The sequence below is a fragment of the Lygodium microphyllum genome, chromosome 24, assembly GCF_053477565.2.
Source record: "Lygodium microphyllum isolate KBCC chromosome 24, Lygodium_microphyllum_v1.1.10, whole genome shotgun sequence".
Classification (NCBI taxonomy): domain Eukaryota; kingdom Viridiplantae; phylum Streptophyta; class Polypodiopsida; order Schizaeales; family Lygodiaceae; genus Lygodium; species Lygodium microphyllum.
In genome coordinates, this window is record NC_141158.1 from 65,708,988 (window position 1) to 65,727,134 (window position 18,147).

The 18,147-nt window shown below is 40.1% G+C and overlaps 1 protein-coding gene across 1 annotated transcript; it reads left to right on the top strand.

Annotated features, from left to right (window-relative positions):
• The first annotated feature begins 413 nt into the window (after positions 1 to 413).
• On the top strand, positions 414 to 3,243 carry LOC148015177 (uncharacterized). Its single transcript, XM_087665182.1, has 5 exons — positions 414 to 891; positions 970 to 1,037; positions 1,121 to 1,615; positions 1,714 to 2,104; positions 2,189 to 3,243. The coding sequence occupies exons 1-5, from the start codon at positions 429 to 431 to the stop codon at positions 3,241 to 3,243; spliced, it is 2,472 nt and encodes an 823-aa protein (XP_087521308.1). The 5' UTR covers positions 414 to 428.
• The last annotated feature ends 14,904 nt before the right edge of the window (positions 3,244 to 18,147 follow it).

The following is an 18,147-nucleotide window of genomic DNA, read 5'->3' on the forward strand; positions in this document are numbered from 1 at the left end:
TCCACAAGAGGGAGTTACTCGACTTGAAGAAGTGGAGAAGAATCAGAGAAGGTCTTTGCATTGGTAGAAATGGCGATGGACACATTACATTGGCCTTGAAATCGGAGCCATCATTGTGCATTGCATGTATAGAGGAGTGGGAGAGCATATTCCTTGAAAATCACATAAACAAGGTTACAGGTGCTCACGAGGGTATCAATGTCACAATTGATTCCATCAAATCCACGTAGTGTACTGACTTGAGAAGGCATGGCATTCCTCTTGCGTATGTGAGAGATATCATCAGTGGGTGTACTTGCAAGGTGTTCACAAGGCCCCATGGTTATAAAGGCCCATTGTTCGTTCATGGGAAGGTTCAAGAAAGAAGAGCACCCATCTTGGAGTTTACTGTAGATAGATCTCTTGTTGAGCGGAGGCTTCAAGAAATCATGCTTGAACACAATGTTAGGTTGGGCAAGGTCCGCTCAACCAAAAAGCATGGTTTAAGGAAGACAATAGTGGAATATGCATGTCATCGCAGTGGTAGAGCAACTCGAAAGGGCTCCCAAATCCGCAGGTTGCGAACGTCGAAGAAATGTGGTTGCCCTTTCAAGGTGCAAATCGAGTACAAAGACGATCTCCATGATGTCACTATACGAGTCCATGGACCACACGAGGGTCATGTACCTGGATCTCGTGCTGACTTGTATCACTTGCCGGTGCATCCAACTGTGATTGATTGTTGCAAGGATGACCTGTTTGACGTTGGGACATGTCGGCACGTCGCGAAGATGAGCCTTAGCAAAGAGCGGTTTCATTTGAAAAATGCCTCTCCATTGGATCGTGTCATTTATAGGTTCTTCATGATACCAAGGGAGGTACAGACACTATCATATCAAATTCGAACTGAAGGTATGTTACCTTCTAAGCCTTTGTCTATGGTATTAGGTTGCTTTGAGCGTCAATGTTCTACGTGTCATCTTGCTGCAGGCAAACTTTCGAAGGATGATTGGATGGCAATGTATTTGGAGGCTCTCCGTCTACGAGATCAAAACAAGGTATTTGACATATTCTCATAAATGTTTATAAGTTGTGAAAATTAGTACATCTATTTGATACTATCATCTACATGGTCTTTTAGGTACTCTATTGCCAACCATACAATCCTCATGCCATAGAGGACAAGGACAAACCATTCGTACTGATAGTCCAGGACGAATGGATGTTGCAAATGAGTAAGAGGTTCTCAAAGAACAATGCTTGGGCAATCGACAGCACATTCAAGACCAATGTGTTTGGTCTTCCGCTTTATGCAGCGGTTTTACCAAACCAACATGGGGTGGGTATCCCTATTTGGTTTATGCTATGCACTAGTGACAATGGGTCAAACCAAGAGACTATGGCTTTGCAAATCACCATGAGACTAGTCCTCTCTAGGATGGGAGATATTCGCCCTACTGCCCTGGTGATTGATAAGTCCCAGCCAGAGCTGGAGGCGCTCTCGAAGGTTGTTCTGGAAGACCCTCATTGTTGGACCACTGACTACCTTGGTGGAAACAAACGTCAACGAGCATGCCATATTATTCTATGCTGGTTCCACACAAAGAAAGCATGGGTTGAAAATCTCTTTCCACAAGTACACCTTTTCAATACCATTTTACTTTTAAGCATTGCCTTTTTGTGAGTTCCATGAGCTTGACAATGAGTACTTTACATGTTCTTGCGTGAATCAAGGTCCCTACAGATGAGCGCGATCATGTGTATGCCTCTTTGTCCAATCTTATGCATTGCCCTACAGAGTCGCAATTTGATGATACGTTTGAGCAATTGCTTCATCATTATTCCGCTCATCCAAACGTGGTCCGATACGTTACCAATGGATGGTGTGGGAAAGATTGTATTTGGCGTGCAAGATGGCCCAAGTTTGGTCGCATGTTTCCACATGGCAATGTCGACACAACAAACCTCATCGAGAGACTTTGGCAATATATCAAGTACACTCTACTTGATGCTAGGATCAACAGGTCCATTTTGGATCTGCTGCACGCCCTTGTTGGTGACTCATCGTCGGGTTCTAGAATGGGTGGATCGGCTTTGGAGTTTTTCAAGCAAAAGCAAGAGATAGGTAATGTGGTCAATTTCCTTTCTATTTGCACATTTGACCTTTCCTTGAAACGCATTGTTGTCTTATACATGCTTTTTATGCCAGCTGATTCTGAGCGCTTCAAAGTCTATGGGTCAAGCAAGAGTCATACGGCTAGATTGGCAGCAGGGGAGAAGATTCTTCAGTGGTATGAGCAAGATCCCTCCTCTCTTCAAGTCATTAACGAGGGGACCATGTTGTTTAAAATAGCGAGCACCACCCAACATGCAAAATGGTATCATCTAAGTGTACAATCAAACTACTGTGATTGCCCTGATTGGTCGACTGACTGTAAACATCTTCATGGTTTGAGACTCATCTTGAAGAGCTATTTTCCTCACCTTCATGAGGTTCTCCCCATCATTGATAGTGCGCATGTCTTTGATGACATAAAGGAAAGACTAGGTGGTGATGAAATCACAAGATTGGAGAGATCAGCTTCCGATGGTGGCGTGCAGGAAGGGGAACTCGTGTCCTCCATCGCAGACTTTAGAGGCCTCCTTCAAAGGATCGAGGATGGGATTCCATCCTACACAGCGGCACAGATGGATGCTTGTATGCGCCAACTGGAAAGTGCTAAAGAGTCTCTTGTTCACATGTTCACACCACAGGAGATTGACATGCCTAAAAAGGGCGGGATCTATCAGATCCAGGAAAATGTCACACAGACGCGCCTAGGGCATGGCAAGGATCATCGTCATCGTCCAAATGAGAGGGGGGAGTCCTCATCACAACCCAAACGTCCATCTATTACAGGCGTGTTAAGGCGCAAGCATCAACGAGGGAGGGGTCGTGTAAGGTTTAGCCCAAAACTGCGGATATATTGTCCTCATTGCTGCACCAAAACATTTTTGGTGGACCCTCTCGCAGTGTATTCATGCAATACTTGCCATGCACTGCTCCCTCTATCCCTGTGGTATGCTTCTCGTCCAGCGGATTCTATCTTGATCGGCAGGGCGGTGCGATTGTATGGTGAGTCTTACATTGGCACTTGTCGTATTTTGTATTGCACCTACAACAGTGAGAATGAGGAGCGTCAATTTTCTCTCTCGTTCCCTGATGGGTCCACGATCACAGAAGTCTTGGCATCTAGGTTTAGAATGTTTGTAGTGTACACATGATTGTCCATCTAATGGATAACGTTCTCCTGGATTTTATCTTGCTCTATTTGCAGGAATTAGCTAGTTTTAATGGTGGTGTCTTGGATTTTATGGTAGTGTCGTATTGGATAATTATCTAATTTTATTATTTAGAAATTAGTGTGTATATTTGGCAACACATCCAACAGGTTATTTCTTATCACTACATGTTCATGTAATCCAAATGTGACATGCTTTCATATTTAAAGAGTTGCGCAAATATTGATAGCTTAAGTTAGTAATGATGGGTGCATTGTTGGGAAGCATAGTTGACACATGTGATAAAGCAAGTTGAAGCTATGTTATATTTTATTATTCATGTGTGTAGCACCAACTAAGAGAGAGGGGGGTGTGTGTGTGTGTGTGTGTAGTAACTCTATTGAAAGGGCTACTATGAATTAATGAGATGAAACACTTACTGGATATTAGTGACTTCGTTTTCTAGTCATGTATGCCAAAAAGATGCACTCCAAAATGAAAAGTATCTAGATGGAACACACTTTAACAAATTGACTCATGTGATAAAGCAAGAAGTAGCTACATCTAATTTTCTAAACCATTCCAAAGGTCAATTCATGTTCCAAAGGTAAATTTGAGAGAGAGAGAGATAAGATCAATTAATGATTTCTAAATCACAGATCCTATGGAATAATGTAATGAAGTACTATGGTGCAATGAAATCGTGAGATTAGTAACATTAAATCGTGAGATTAGTAACATTGAATCATTGGTGACTACACAATCAAAGAAGCAAATGTTTATGAGTTCAATTCATGTTCCAAAGGTCAATTTGAGAGAGAGAGAGATAAGATCAATTAATGATTTCTAAACCACACATCCGATGGAATAATGTAACGAAGTACTATGGTGCAAGCAAATCGTGAGATTAGCAACATTAAATCGTGAGATTAGTAACATTGAATCATTGGTGACTACACAACCAAAGAAGCAAATGTTTATGAGTTCAATTCATGTTCCAAAGGTCAATTTGAGAGAGAGAGAGAGATAAGATCAATTAATGATTTCTAAACCACACATCCTATGGAATAATGTAACGAAGTACTATGGTGCAAGCAAATTGTGAGATTAGTAACATTAAATCGTGAGATCAATTAATGATTTCAAAGATGCATGAGTTCAAAAAGATGCATGAGTTCAATTCTTAGTACATGTCTGCCGCAAACCAAGTACATGACCATAAGTGAGACCATAAGTCCATGACTGCCACAATCTAGCTAAATGTCACAAACCAAGTAAAACCACACAAGATCACCTCTCCAACACTCCAAGTGCCCACTGGTAAAGGTCCTCCTTCAAAGTGGTAACGTAGGTGGCATTGAACCATTTTCTAGTTAACTGCAATACAAAAAGTTGATTATGGATTGACGTATGCACACAAGACCATTCAAAGTCGCATAGCAAAAGCACTTATACCAGTATAGGCTCACCCAGTTTTTGGTTGGTTTCCCAAGCACACCACCCTCGATGAGTAGTCTTATGAAAGCCATCACATAAAATCCACAATCCACCGCATTTGTCTGTTGAGGGGCCTGCGAAAAGGGATTATAGTTATCTTTATGTTAACTTCTCTGTGTTACATCTCTAAGTGACAGTATTACTGTCACATTCTTAGTACATACCTTAATGTGGATGAGCTTCATTTTCTCCACGTCTGATAGAAACCTTGTGCATACTGGGTCAATACAAAGCCTCGATAGTGCAAACACGGCCCTGAAACATAGACACAAAAGAGATGAACATAATACATATGTGACACAACGTAAAGCATGGATGCATATAGAATGTTAGGATACCTGTGCACATAAGGTAGACATGCCATGAAATCAGTGCATTCCAAGGAGTCAAGGCATAGGATGGCTCCATGATCACTAGGTAATTTTTCAACCCTTCTTAGCAAAGGGTTGAAGACCACAAAAAGACACCAATGTGACCTGCACATCAAAGAATGCTATTAAAACTAGCGCATCAAAGGGCTATGATAAAGCATTTACAATAAGATGCATAAAGGGACTACAAACCTCACAAGCACAGGCAGAAAGATAAATGTGGACATCGTGGGATCACAACTATCAAAGTAATTCCTCAACGAAACACTATCGTCTTGTGGCTCAACCATATTGATGTATGGAAACCACAGACTATCCACAAAGCATACATCATGGACGTGCTCTCTCGGCATCAAATACTCCATCCAACTATGAATAAAAGCACAAATTAGTTCAGTAGAATAACAAAACCCCTAGTCCTAATCATCAGGCAACAACCAATAGAGCTATAACTAGTTTAACAAACTTACATGGCGAACAAATTCATAGTATGGGTGGATGCCTCCTCCACGCACCGCAATGCATCCAACAAAGCCCGGTCGACATCCACACGGAGTTTTGAGCACCAACAGGATGATGAGCATGTTGTGCGCCAATGGGACGGCCGGTCTTTCGACATGGAATATCATAATGGATACCATGCTCATCCTTCAGATGCTGTATCATCCTTGCCCGTCTCTTTATGTTGACATGTCTTTTCGGACAAAGAATGTCAACATGGCACTGACGGGCAAGAGACCCATCAGCTAGTGTGATCTCAATGTATGGTGGGTTTTCCTATGTAAGGTGACATTCTATTTATAAGTATCACATCTTAGGAGTATGCTTACTAACAATGGAAAGTAGGATAAACACTTACCTGAGAGTAGCTCGGCACTTCTCCTTCGATGGATGTCTGAGACGCGCCTGCCGCCCGAGCCCCTCTACGAGTACGTCGAGGAGATGATGCAACCTAAAAAAAAAGAAACGAAACTACACAATATGTGAGAAATCAATAATGAACGTCAAGAAAACCCTAAACAAATATTAAAAAGGGCATCTTACTCTGGTATTTTTTCGCGAATGGACATCTGACGAAGGATGGCTGCGAGTGCGTGGAGCCATTTGCCAGAGGTGAAAGCGTGCGCACCTACTCATAACCATTGGATAATGCATGCCACAAAACAACAAAAAGTGAGAAGTTGATAACCATTGGATAATCCATAAAAAAATATAGAATATGCTCGATGAAAAAATATAGAAGTTGATAACCTACTAAACTTTTGTGGACATGCTTGATGAAAGACCAAATGTAGAATATGTCATGATTTATGACCAATGGTGGATGCCACATCCAATCTAACGATTAGATGTGTTCAATTTAGTAACAATAAAAAAGCTCTATTCAAAAAATCGGTAGGCTAAATGGTGCTTTCTTTGTAGCTGTATGTGGTGTGTTATTATATGCAAACTGAAGTAAATGTAGATGTGTATCCCATGTGTGTGGTTTTGAAATGGTGTAGGTACACAAAAGATCTAAAATAGTACTATTAGTAGCTTCTGTTTGACCATTTCTTTCAGGATGAAATACAGATGAAAAATCAATCTTTGTTCCTAAGTTAGCAAACAAAGTAATCCAAAAATTATTACAGAATCTAGAATCATGATAAAAAATAATGACTTTTGGTAAACCATGGTTAGTGAAAACAATTTTCAAAAACATTTGAGCAGCTTGAGATGCAGTTAAAGTTTTCTTACATGGAATATAATATGCTTGTTTGCTAAACCTGTCTACAACAGTCTAAATCATATCATGATTAGCTTTAGTGTTAGGTAAACCAGTGATAAAATCCATTGAAATCTGTTCCCATGGTCGTGATGGAATAGATAATGGCATTAGTAAACTATATTGTTTACCATGGTGTCTTTTAACTCGTTGACAAACTAAGCATTCAGATACAAAGTTAGATACATCAGTGTTTATATGTGGCAAATAAAAATCTTCAGTCAATGTACGCAAAGTAGATATAATTCCTCTATGACCTTGATATGGAGGACAATGAATTTCATGCAAAACAAATGATCGAAATGGAACTGTCACACATAATCTTTTTTTATAAAACATGAATCCATTATTGTAAGATAATGAATCAATAGGAATCCAATTATTTGCAACTAATTTATTCCAATCAGCTTGAAAAGTAGGATTCTGATGATATGTATTTTTCATAGGAATAAGGGAATCAAATGATATCACAGAAATATTGTGAATTGTCGGTCTTCTTCTCAGAGCATCACCTACAACATTCTCTTTTCTAGGTTGATATTGTATAAGGGGATGAAAACTTTGAATAAAAGCGGCCCATTTAATGTGTCGGTCAGATATTTGTGATTGACTAAGGAGATGTCTAATGCTTTGTTGGTCAGTTTTGATCATAAATTCAGATCCCATTAAATAATGTTTCCATTGACGTAAGGCTTGTACTACGGCTAACAATTCTTTGTCATAGGTAGAATATTTAAGTTTAGATGGTTTGAGTTTGCAACTAGAGTAGGCTATGGGATGATTATCTTGCATAAGGACGGCTCCTATTCCAGATCCACTAGCATCAGTAACTACTAAGAAGAACAGTCTATTGAAGTCAGGTAGTTGTAATACAGGAGCATGAGTTAAAGCATGTTTCAATAAATCAAAGGATTTTGGTTGATTGTCAGACCAGTTATACACAATACCCTTCTTTAGAAATTTTATCAAAGGTAATGCAAGTAATGAGAAATTCCTTACAAACTTTCTGTAAAAACTAGCAAGACCTAGAAAAGAACGTAATTCATGCACATTTTTGGGTATGGGTCAATTTAAAATTGCTTCTATCTTTTTAGAGTCGACTTTAATACCTTCTAATAAAATAATATGTCCTAGATATTCAATTTTTATTTGGAAGAATTCACTCTTTTCTGGATTAGCATATAATTGATTATCTTTTAACAACTTAAAAACTAAAGACAAATGTTCATAATGCTCATTCTCATTTTTATTGAATACTAATATGTCATCAAAGAAAACTATGACACAATGCTGATATTTCAAAAATATGCGATTCATCATACGACTAAATGTGGCTGGTGCATTAGTTAAACCGAAAGGCATAACTAGAAATTCATAGTGTCCAAATTGTGTTCTAAATGCAGTTTTGAATATATCAGATTTATCCAATCTTACTTGATGATATCCAGATTTAAGATCTATCTTACTGAATATGGTAGATCCTTGTAGTTTATCCATAAGATCATCTACCCTAGGAATCGGATATCTATTCTTAACAGTAATTTTATTTAGGGCACGATAATCAATGCACATGTGATAAGTATTATTTTTCTTCTTCACTAATAAAACAGGTGGCCTTCTCAATGAAATATTTTGGAGTAGCTGAACACATTTTGGGCATGCACATTAAAAGTGATAGAGGAAAGCACTTGTTGTTTCTCTTACAAGACAAGTACATCAACAAAGTACTTGACAGATTTAATATGGCTAATGCTAAGTCTCTTGGTGTGCCTTTACCACCATATACAAAGCTTAGCAAAATTGACTTCCCAAAAGATGATGCAGTTGCTATTGCGATGAAAGGCATATCTTATGCATCTACTTGTGGTTATTTGATGTATATCATGGTTGCAGCTCATCCAGACATTGCCCATGCAGTGGGAGTTGTTAGTAGATTCATGTCTAACCTTGGCAAACCACATTGGGAAGTAGTGAAATGTATCTTTAGATACTTAAAAGGTACACGAGACAAATGTATATGCTATGGAAAGGGTACACTACAGTTGCAGGGGTTTTGTGATTCAGACATGGTAGGAGATCTTGACACTAGAAATCTACAAGTGGGTATGTCTTTACTTTGGCTGGTGGAGCTATTTCTTGGTATTCAAGGTTGTAGAAAATTGTAGCACTGAGTACTACAGATGCTAAATATATTTCAGTCATAGAAGCTTCTAAGGAAGCTATTTGGCTTGGCGGTTTGGTCAAGGATTTTGGCCTTTCTTTCCGTACTCTAGTGCTTGATTGTGATAGCCAGAGTGTAGTATGTTGGCTAAAAATGCAATGTTTCATGGCCATACCAACAAACACATAGATGTTTAGTATCATTTCATTTGACAGGTTTTGGATGATGGCCTTGTCACACTGACTAAGGTCAAAAACCAAGATAACCCTGCAAATGTTCTCAATAAAAGCCTTGTAAAGGTTCAGCATGAGCATTGCATTTGACTAGTGGGAGTTGGATAGCTTACATGCACCACTTGGGGCCTTTAAGTGGGAGGTTTGTGTGTAGAGCGGCCTCTTTGGGTGTAAACTCTATTGCACATGTATAAACTTACGAGTGTGAACATACCCTTTACTTGTACCCTAACATATAAATACATTTTTATTCTTTGAGTATCATACAAAACACTGGTACACTCTTACTTGATGCTCTTAGCTCTCAGCTCTATCTCTGCTCATTCCAAGCTTGCATTCTAGCAATCACTCTAGCTCAATAGGTTTCATGGAAACCATTGTTTCTTTCTATCGAGGCATGCATTGAGTCTTTTCTTCTTCTGACTTATCTTAGCTTACTTTATGCTTGTCGAGGAGCTTCCCAAGGCTTACCTCAAACCTTTTGAGTGCTTATTGAGTTGAGGACCTTCCATTTTGTCCATTTTGAATTGATACAAAGAGCTCGACAGGTTTCATGGAAACCATTGTTTCTTTCTCTTGAGGTATGCATTGAGTCTTTTCTTCTTCTGACTTATCTTAGCTTACTCCGCAGTGGATACAAAGTGTATTGTAGAAGTCATGGACAACTATGGTGGTAGCTTGATAGCATTGTCATATTTTGGCCATAACTTTTGCATAGGGTATCCTATTTAGGCATTCTGTCTACTCCCATCGTGCATAGAAAATTTGGTACAACCAGACAAGAACTAGATTTGGAGTTCCTACCTCCCATTTGAACTTCAATCTAGACAAAAGCATCAAGCGGATCACCTCTTCAACAAGTGGCTTTTGGGAATGGACAAGCTTTCCTAGTCTTCTGTACTCACATGGGCAAGCTTTCCAAAAAATTGAAAATGTTGTGGAGCGGTCTATTTTGGATATTCCATGCCATATCCACTAATTCTTTTTACCTCACTAATTTGTAGGGTAATCTTTTTGTGCAATCCATCAATGGATTCTGCTTGTGGTGCTAGCATGGGGATGGACTAGTGTGCCCCTTTCCACTTACTCTAGAGTGCCTTGCTAACACTATCACACCTCATTCTACACATCCCTCCACAAGTTCTTCACCTATTTTTGAATTCCCCATGATTGTCTGAATCTAGAATAAAAGTGAATCGGATCCCTTTTTTTGTGATGTGGCTACTATTAATCACCCTCACCATACAATTATATGACCCTCATTGCAGGTGATGGTACGATGTATCAAGAATGGAACCTTGCTCATTATTCCTTATGGCTTTATCTACTAATGTGGCAAACATGGATTGGACACATTCAAACCACCCACATGCCATGCATTCACCTCCCTCATAAGCAAATTTCTCTTTGCCTTTCCATTCATTGTGATTTCTATTCTCAACTCTTTGTAATCTCAACACCCTCTAACACTTGTCATTTCCTTGCCTTAGTTCACTTCTTACCATCCATGGCATCTCTCTCGATCCTTCCTCTAAAACATCATATTAGAGAATTTGGGAATTCCCCAAGTCCCAATTGCAAATGAGTGATAAATATTTGATCATGTGGCTAAATATTGATCCATATTTGAATGTGAATTTGGGAAGATAGCTTATATATCATTTAGGGTAGACTCCAACTTTACGTAAGACAACAAGATTTGACCATGTGGTCAAATAATAAACGTATTGGGGATTCCCAAAGTGCATGGAAATTCCCAAATTCCCTAATATAGTAATCTAAAGAAAGTTTCCTATCTCATCCTAAGAACAAGGATCCTGTCCATCCATGGGGGTGCATAGCCTATGCCTCGATTCCTTTCTTGCCCTTTCATGGGAGAATATTCCATTTCATCTTGATGTTGAGGTCGCCTTGCTTCAGTTGCAAAATAGTCCCCCATATACACCTTGTTTACCAGGACTATGAGCTTACCCCTTATCGCATGCAGAAGAAGCTTCATCTCCCTGCACCTAATGCTCCCATTGTGGTTTCCAATGATGAGATGGATAACCTCTTTTAGCTCAATCTACAAAGGTGAGTACCACCTCAACTCCATCATAGAACACTATAAACCAAAGCTTGAGGTACTTAAGTTTTTCCTTGAGGCTCTTTACCAACATGCCAAAAACTTCAATGTATCATGCAAGGTGGCCTCCCTATTTTTTCTCCTTAACACCCTTGCCATAGCGTGGGCCAACATCTTCCTAGAGCACCTCTAGATTGAATGTAAATGCATAGCCCAACACTAAAACAATGCCAAGTCCTTATGGGTGATGTGTGGCCAGTATTTCATTCTCATATTTTCCCCTCCCTCCATTGTGGCCTTGCTTGCTCTCTTCACACTATTGAGGTAGTACACCTCTCCCATTCATCATGATAAACTTCCCCAAAGGCTCTCATCAATGGATAGTTGAATGCAATATAGGAGAAGGTAGCTTGCACTTCTATATAAAAGTCCCAACCAATCATTGCAGAAGGCATGCCAAATATCAAGGGAACTATGGATGCCACTACCCACACCATATCAAAAGCAAGCCCCTCCAATTTTGACCATAGTAAGATGGGCTTGAAGTCTTGTATTACTTTTCTTAAGTAGATTGCCCAAGCCCAAAAGCACCTGAGAGAGGAGGACATGTAGACCACTAGCCACTCCACCGATACTAGCACTACGACTACTATCTTGATAGTTTTCATAGCCACCTTGGCTCCCATGGGATCTCATCATTTCGGTAGAGTTCTTCCTAGAGAGCGCCCTATGTTTCCTCAAGTATGTGACAAAATTTCTTCGACACCACTAGTTACTATATTAACATGTATGGTCCCTCCAAGGTGAAGTGTAGCATTTGCAAAAAGGCAATGAGACTCTTTGGCCCATGTTCAATAGGAGTAGGTGGAGCTTCACAAGCAACCATAGTGCCTCCATCCCTATTGTGAAGCCCAGCTAGTTTGATTGAGTCCCTTCAAGACTAGTACCAAAACAAGAGTGCAAGGATTTCTGAGGAAGAAGGTGATCTTTGATAGTGATCTAGAGACTCTAGATTACAAATTCCAAAGGCATAATGGCCTCTATGAGGAAAAGGAAAGCTTTTATGGAGTGAGGTTGATAACCACTTTGAATAAAGTGCGATACGCCCAATGTGTTGTTAGGAGCTTGGTATCCCAATCTTTTTGAAGACGAAAAATAGAGACCTGCAATTTTATATTGGAGCATTAAGTTCAAGGAAAAGAGGGTTTGGAGGGAGGGGGTTTAGCCATTTTCCCTTGCATCCTAAGAAGCAAAGCTAGACACATTTACAATTTCCTCAATAGGAGCTTCACCCTCGTAGGGGTCACCTTATAGAAGCCCTCTATATAACATCATTCAAAGGATACTTTAAAAACCCATTTTTAAAAATCTTTCACCATTTTATATACCCCTTTTTTGAATTTTAAATGCAATAGTTATATCCCCTCTGTAAAATTTAAATGCACATTCATAAAATGTTAAAGGAAATAGTTATACCCCTTTTATGCATTTTCATGGCCTCTTCTGTACAATTCAAATTAAAACATAATACTACAGTATTTTAGCCATGGTATTCTCACAATGATCCAATATGGATATCCAGACATGATGTTAATATTATGAAACTTTTACAATAGCACTGTAACATAGAGCTATATGCAAAAGTCTGCAAGGTCCACATGTCCAAAGCATGTCTTATACATTTGAATTGTGTAGTATGATAAAGGTTATACACTATAAAAATAATAATACATAAGTTTGTTGACTTCATTGCTTCCACGACTAGCCATCTTTAGAGCTTCCGTTTCGTTGTATCAACTTTTCTTCTCATAGCATGATTTAGTGCATCATCACTGTGTCCTTCTTGTAATTCTGAGTTTCTATTCTATCTCAGTGTTTGCTTTACACACACTATGTTTCTCCCCGCAAACCCTACTCTCTCTCTGCATCGTCACACAACTTGACATTGAATAACATGTGGTAGAAGACTTCTCTATACTCCACCTTTGTGAAAGAAAGGGCAATTGTGGGTTGCTTTTTGCCACTCCAAGAGATAACACTTGGTTGAACTCTGTTGGTCAACATCTCCAACCCAATTTGAATCCATCTGACTTGTAAGAACCAAAGGCAAATCTCCATGGATAATGAGCACAAAATCAAATGCCCCCCTCTGAAACTACAAAATCCTCATAGCAAGCTTCTAATGAACCACCTTGGGTTCACTGATTAACCTAGCCAACAAACCTACAAGAAAGCATAAATCAAACCAAGTGTTAAGAAGCCAAATCAAGGACCCAATCAAGTGCCTGTAGAGCGAAGCATCCACCATTAGTGAATTTGCAAAGGCCATAGCTTTCTAGTTTGGATCCATAGGAGTAGAAATGGACTTACGTCCATCTATCTCAAATGTGGCCAAAAGCTCTTACACATACAACTACTAGGAGATGAAAACCCCCTTAGAGTCTAGTAAATATTATGACCTAAAAGAAATGGACAACACCGATATCCATCATCTCGAACACCTCATGTAGTGCCTCCTTAGTCTACATGACCTTCTTGGACATAGTCACCTATCAAGATAAAATCATCCACATAAAGCACGAGTAACGCATGCTCTCCAACTAAGGTGTGGATATACAACTAGGGATCAGAAGAGGAATGTCTATACCCCAAATTCCCTTAGAGAAACAAGTATATCTTCTCATTCCAAGCACATGGAGCCTATTTGAGGCCATAAAGGGCCTTAAACCTATACACCTATCCATCTGATGATGGAAAAGCTTAAAGACTACTCAACATAGATCTCCTCCTTCAAATCACCATTGAGAAGGGTAGACTTCACATCAAGGTGATAAATCAGCCATCTACTGTGGCTAGCTAAGGCAAGAACCACCCTAATGGTAGCCATCCTAGGTATAGGTGCAAAGGTGTTATGAAAATCCACTCCTAGACACTCTGCAAAGCCCTTTACATCGAGCCACACTTTGTGCTTATCCAAAGTGCCACCACTTTGATATTTGGTCTTAAAGACCCATTTAACACCAATCACCTTCCCATGAACATGCCTAGGCACAATGTCCCAATTGCCATTCCACTCAATAACATCCAACTCCTACTCCATAGCCTTCTTCCAATGCTGACTGCAGAACCTCCTTCACAAAGGTGGACTCACTATCCTACATGGCACGGGTCATTAAATAGGATTTAATACAATCAAGCTTGGTGGAATGTGCTAGGATCCTCTAAAAACACCATGGGCCATCTTATGGCCGCCACTCCTCAAGGACTCCCTCAATCCCTAAATCGCAGAGTGTATCACATATCCAACAAGGAGGAGGCTGATACTATCCTCACTGCTCTCCTTCCACCAAAGTCTCTAGAAGATCCACCAGAGGGCTGACTCAATGAGTGAAAACAATAGTGAAGCAATCTCCTCCTCCACACTGAGGGTGAAGCCTCCATAGGTAGCTACTTAAAAGTTATTGGAGTAGGTGCCCAATTGTCACCTGGATCTCCAAGAACAAGATGCTTAACACCCCCCTGTGCAATTGGAAACTCCACATATTGAACATCTTGACTCATGTGCGCCTCTCGGGAAGCAAGATCATAAAGCTTGTATCCTTGGGACTGCAAGCTATATCTCATGAACACTTGTTTCTTGGAAGCAAGCTCAAACTTGTCCCTCCTCTTCTTTAGGATGTGAAGATGGGAATCACACCCAAACACCCTAAAATAAGAGACATCGGACTTCTATCCAAAGTAATCCTCGAAAGGGATCATACCAACCATGGCCGAACTAGGGGATCGATTAAGGATATGGACAACGGTGGCCACTCCTTCTTCCCAAAGACATTGAGGTATCTACCGATGCTCCATCATAGTCAGCACCATCTCAATTACATTGTGATTCTTTTGCTTCAATATGCCATTCTCCAAAGGGATATTCGTGTTGGAAAAATCCTAATGAATGCCACAATCTACACAAAAACAAGTCAACTCATCAAGACAAACACCCCTCCCTCGTCAAAATGCATGGTCTTGGGTGTCCTGCCAAATCTATTCTCTTCAAAGATCAACCAATCCTTAAAATATGAGAATGTTTCAAACTTCAAGGCCAAGAAATACGCCCATATCATCCTGTTAAAATCATCAACAATTAGTATAAAATACAAACTCCCCTTAAGGGACTCCATCCACATGGATCCACATTAAGTCCATCGAAACAAGCTCCAAGGGCTCCTTAGCCCATTGTCAAGCCTTGTTGAGAATAGCATATCTATGCTACTTCCCACGAATGCAAGATACATGTGGCAAGGGGCTCACCCCAATCTTTGGCAATTGTAACCAGCCTTCCTTCTTGTACAAGGTGACAAAACTTGATCAAGCACTTAATTATAGCAATTAATAATTGAGCATAAACTGAAATGCACACAAACTCAACAACCTTGGACAATAGGCACCTGGGTGGCCCCAAACAAGAGCCCCTTTCGGCATTTATTTAACTTTAATTGCTAATGGAAAGTATATAAGTTGAGATTCCACAATCTCCTTTGCTAATCCAAAAGACCCTTACTGTACATACAATCAGCAAGCAATTTAGGCTAATCGCCCCTTGATTCTCACCCAAGAATTGCATAAATGAAACCACCAACTAGCCAAATGCTGCCCTAATTCACAGTGGATGGCCCAACTTCTAAAATCCCTATCAATTCCATGAATTTCAAGTACTAATTTCAATGTATGATATCTATTCATGTTGGCAATGGGTCCTAAGGCGGTTGTCAAACCCTAATTTTTGCAAAAATTTAGGCTTTACATCACAAATCCTTCTGCCATCCACCAGGAATGGTTGAGAGATATTGCGAATTGCTGAGCACAAGATGGAGAAGGTAAAAGAATGCTAAAAGAGATAAATTTTTTATTTTCACATGGGAAAGCCTGGAATCTAATTGTTGCCTATACTAGATAGCATTTAATGCTATCACCACTTGCTCAACAGGCCCCAAATTGCAGTCACCAGTCCCAATCTATTGTCACCAACTCTTGGTTGATGCTTTCTTGCTATCATTTGCACTAGATCAATCTTCCTTTGCTCCTAGCTGCCTGAGATGGTCTTGTCAAGATTGTGGGAGAGAAGGAAGGAGTCTCACTTGTAGCTTTCTTGCTTGCACAATGGGGGAATACACACAAGGGTGGAGGCTGAAAAATAGTTTTCCTCTTCTTAGTTGTGTAAGCCAAAAAGAAGTCAAGTACATAGAAATAGAAGAACCCTATATATGGGTCTCAACCCAAACTCAACTAACTAAGGTGACATACTAATTGAGCCATGAACTAGAGTAGATAAGGATAGCTGTCGTCTAGCTATTATTCATGGGCGGTGTACCAACCGCATCTGCAAACAACTGATAAGTCAGTGACATAATGCACAAAGGTCACCCTGGCATATCACGAGTGGAGCTCGATATCTCAACACTCCCCCTCGAGCTCAATCCCAATTCTTGCACACCAAGCAGGTCTCTGAACTTGCGCAGCTTCTCTGTGCCCAATGCCTTCATGAATATGTCAGCTACCTGATCCTCTGTGCTGACATAAACTAGATCAATAAGACCTAGTAAAACCCTCTCCCGCACATAGTGATAATGCACCTCAATGTGCTTTGTTCTAGCATGATAGATTGGGTTATTTGCCAAGTGTATACTGCTCATGTTTTCACAATAAATGACAACTGGCCCATCTGTAGACTGATGCATATCATAAAGTAGCTTATGCAACCAAGCTACCTCACATGCAGCCATTGCTGCACCCCTGTACTCAGCCTCTGTGCTCGACAAGGCAACTATAGGCTGTTTCTTGCTGCTCCAAGTGAGTGCAGCACTCCCAAAAGAGAACACATATCCAGTGGTAGATCTTCTATCAGAAATACTACCAACCCAATTAGCATTAGTGTATCCATGCAACTGTATCTGAACCCCAGTCTCATAAAGTAGTCCATACTGCAATGTGGACTTCACATACCTGAGTATGCGTCTAGCCGCATCCAAATGTGGTTTCCTTGGAGCCTGCATAAACTGACTTACCAATCCAACACCATAGCTCAAATCTGGCCTAGTAATAGTCATATAAATCAAACTTTCTACTATGCGTCTGTACATAGTAGGGTCTTCCAGAAGCTCACCTGCATCTGTGCTCAGCTTCACATTCTGCTCCAAAGGAACTGAAATTGGCTTACAACCTGTCATCCCATATTTGGACAGCATGTCCAATCCATACTGCCTCTGCAAGAGCTGTATCCCACTTGGTGATCTAATCACCTCAATGCCTAAGAAATAACGCAGCTCTCCCAAATCCTTCATCTCATACTTCTGCTTCAATAGCATTTTCACATGAAGGATATCTTTATCACTGTCACCTGTCATAATCAAATCATCAACATAAATGACAAGTAGCATAATACCTTTCTCTGTTTTTCTCACATAAAGTGAGAAATCTGCCTTGGAAATCTGAAAGCCAATAGTGACAAGATACTGTCCTATCTTGTCAGACCATGCTCTAGGTGCTTGCTTCAAGCCATACAAGGCTTTCTTCAACCCAAAACAAACTCAGGATGAACAGCATGCACATAACCTGGTGGTTGCTCCATATAGATCTCTTCTTGCAAATCACCATGCAAGAAGGCATTCTTTACATCCATCTGATGTAAAGACCATCCCTTTGATGCAGCCATAGCAATGACTGCTCTTACGGTTGCCATCCTTGCAACCGGACTGGATGTTTCTTCATAATCAATGCCATATGTTTGTGCATACCCCTTGACTACTAATCTTGTCTTGTATCTA

Coding starts and splice junctions, on each gene's coding strand:
- LOC148015177 (XM_087665182.1), top strand. CDS start 429: ATGCTTGAACACAATGTTAGGTTGGGCAAGGTCCGCTCAACCAAAAAG. Junction 1,616..1,713: donor TTGAAAATCTCTTTCCACAA/GTACACCTTTTC, acceptor GCGTGAATCAAG/GTCCCTACAGATGAGCGCGA. Junction 2,105..2,188: donor CAAGCAAAAGCAAGAGATAG/GTAATGTGGTCA, acceptor TTTTTATGCCAG/CTGATTCTGAGCGCTTCAAA.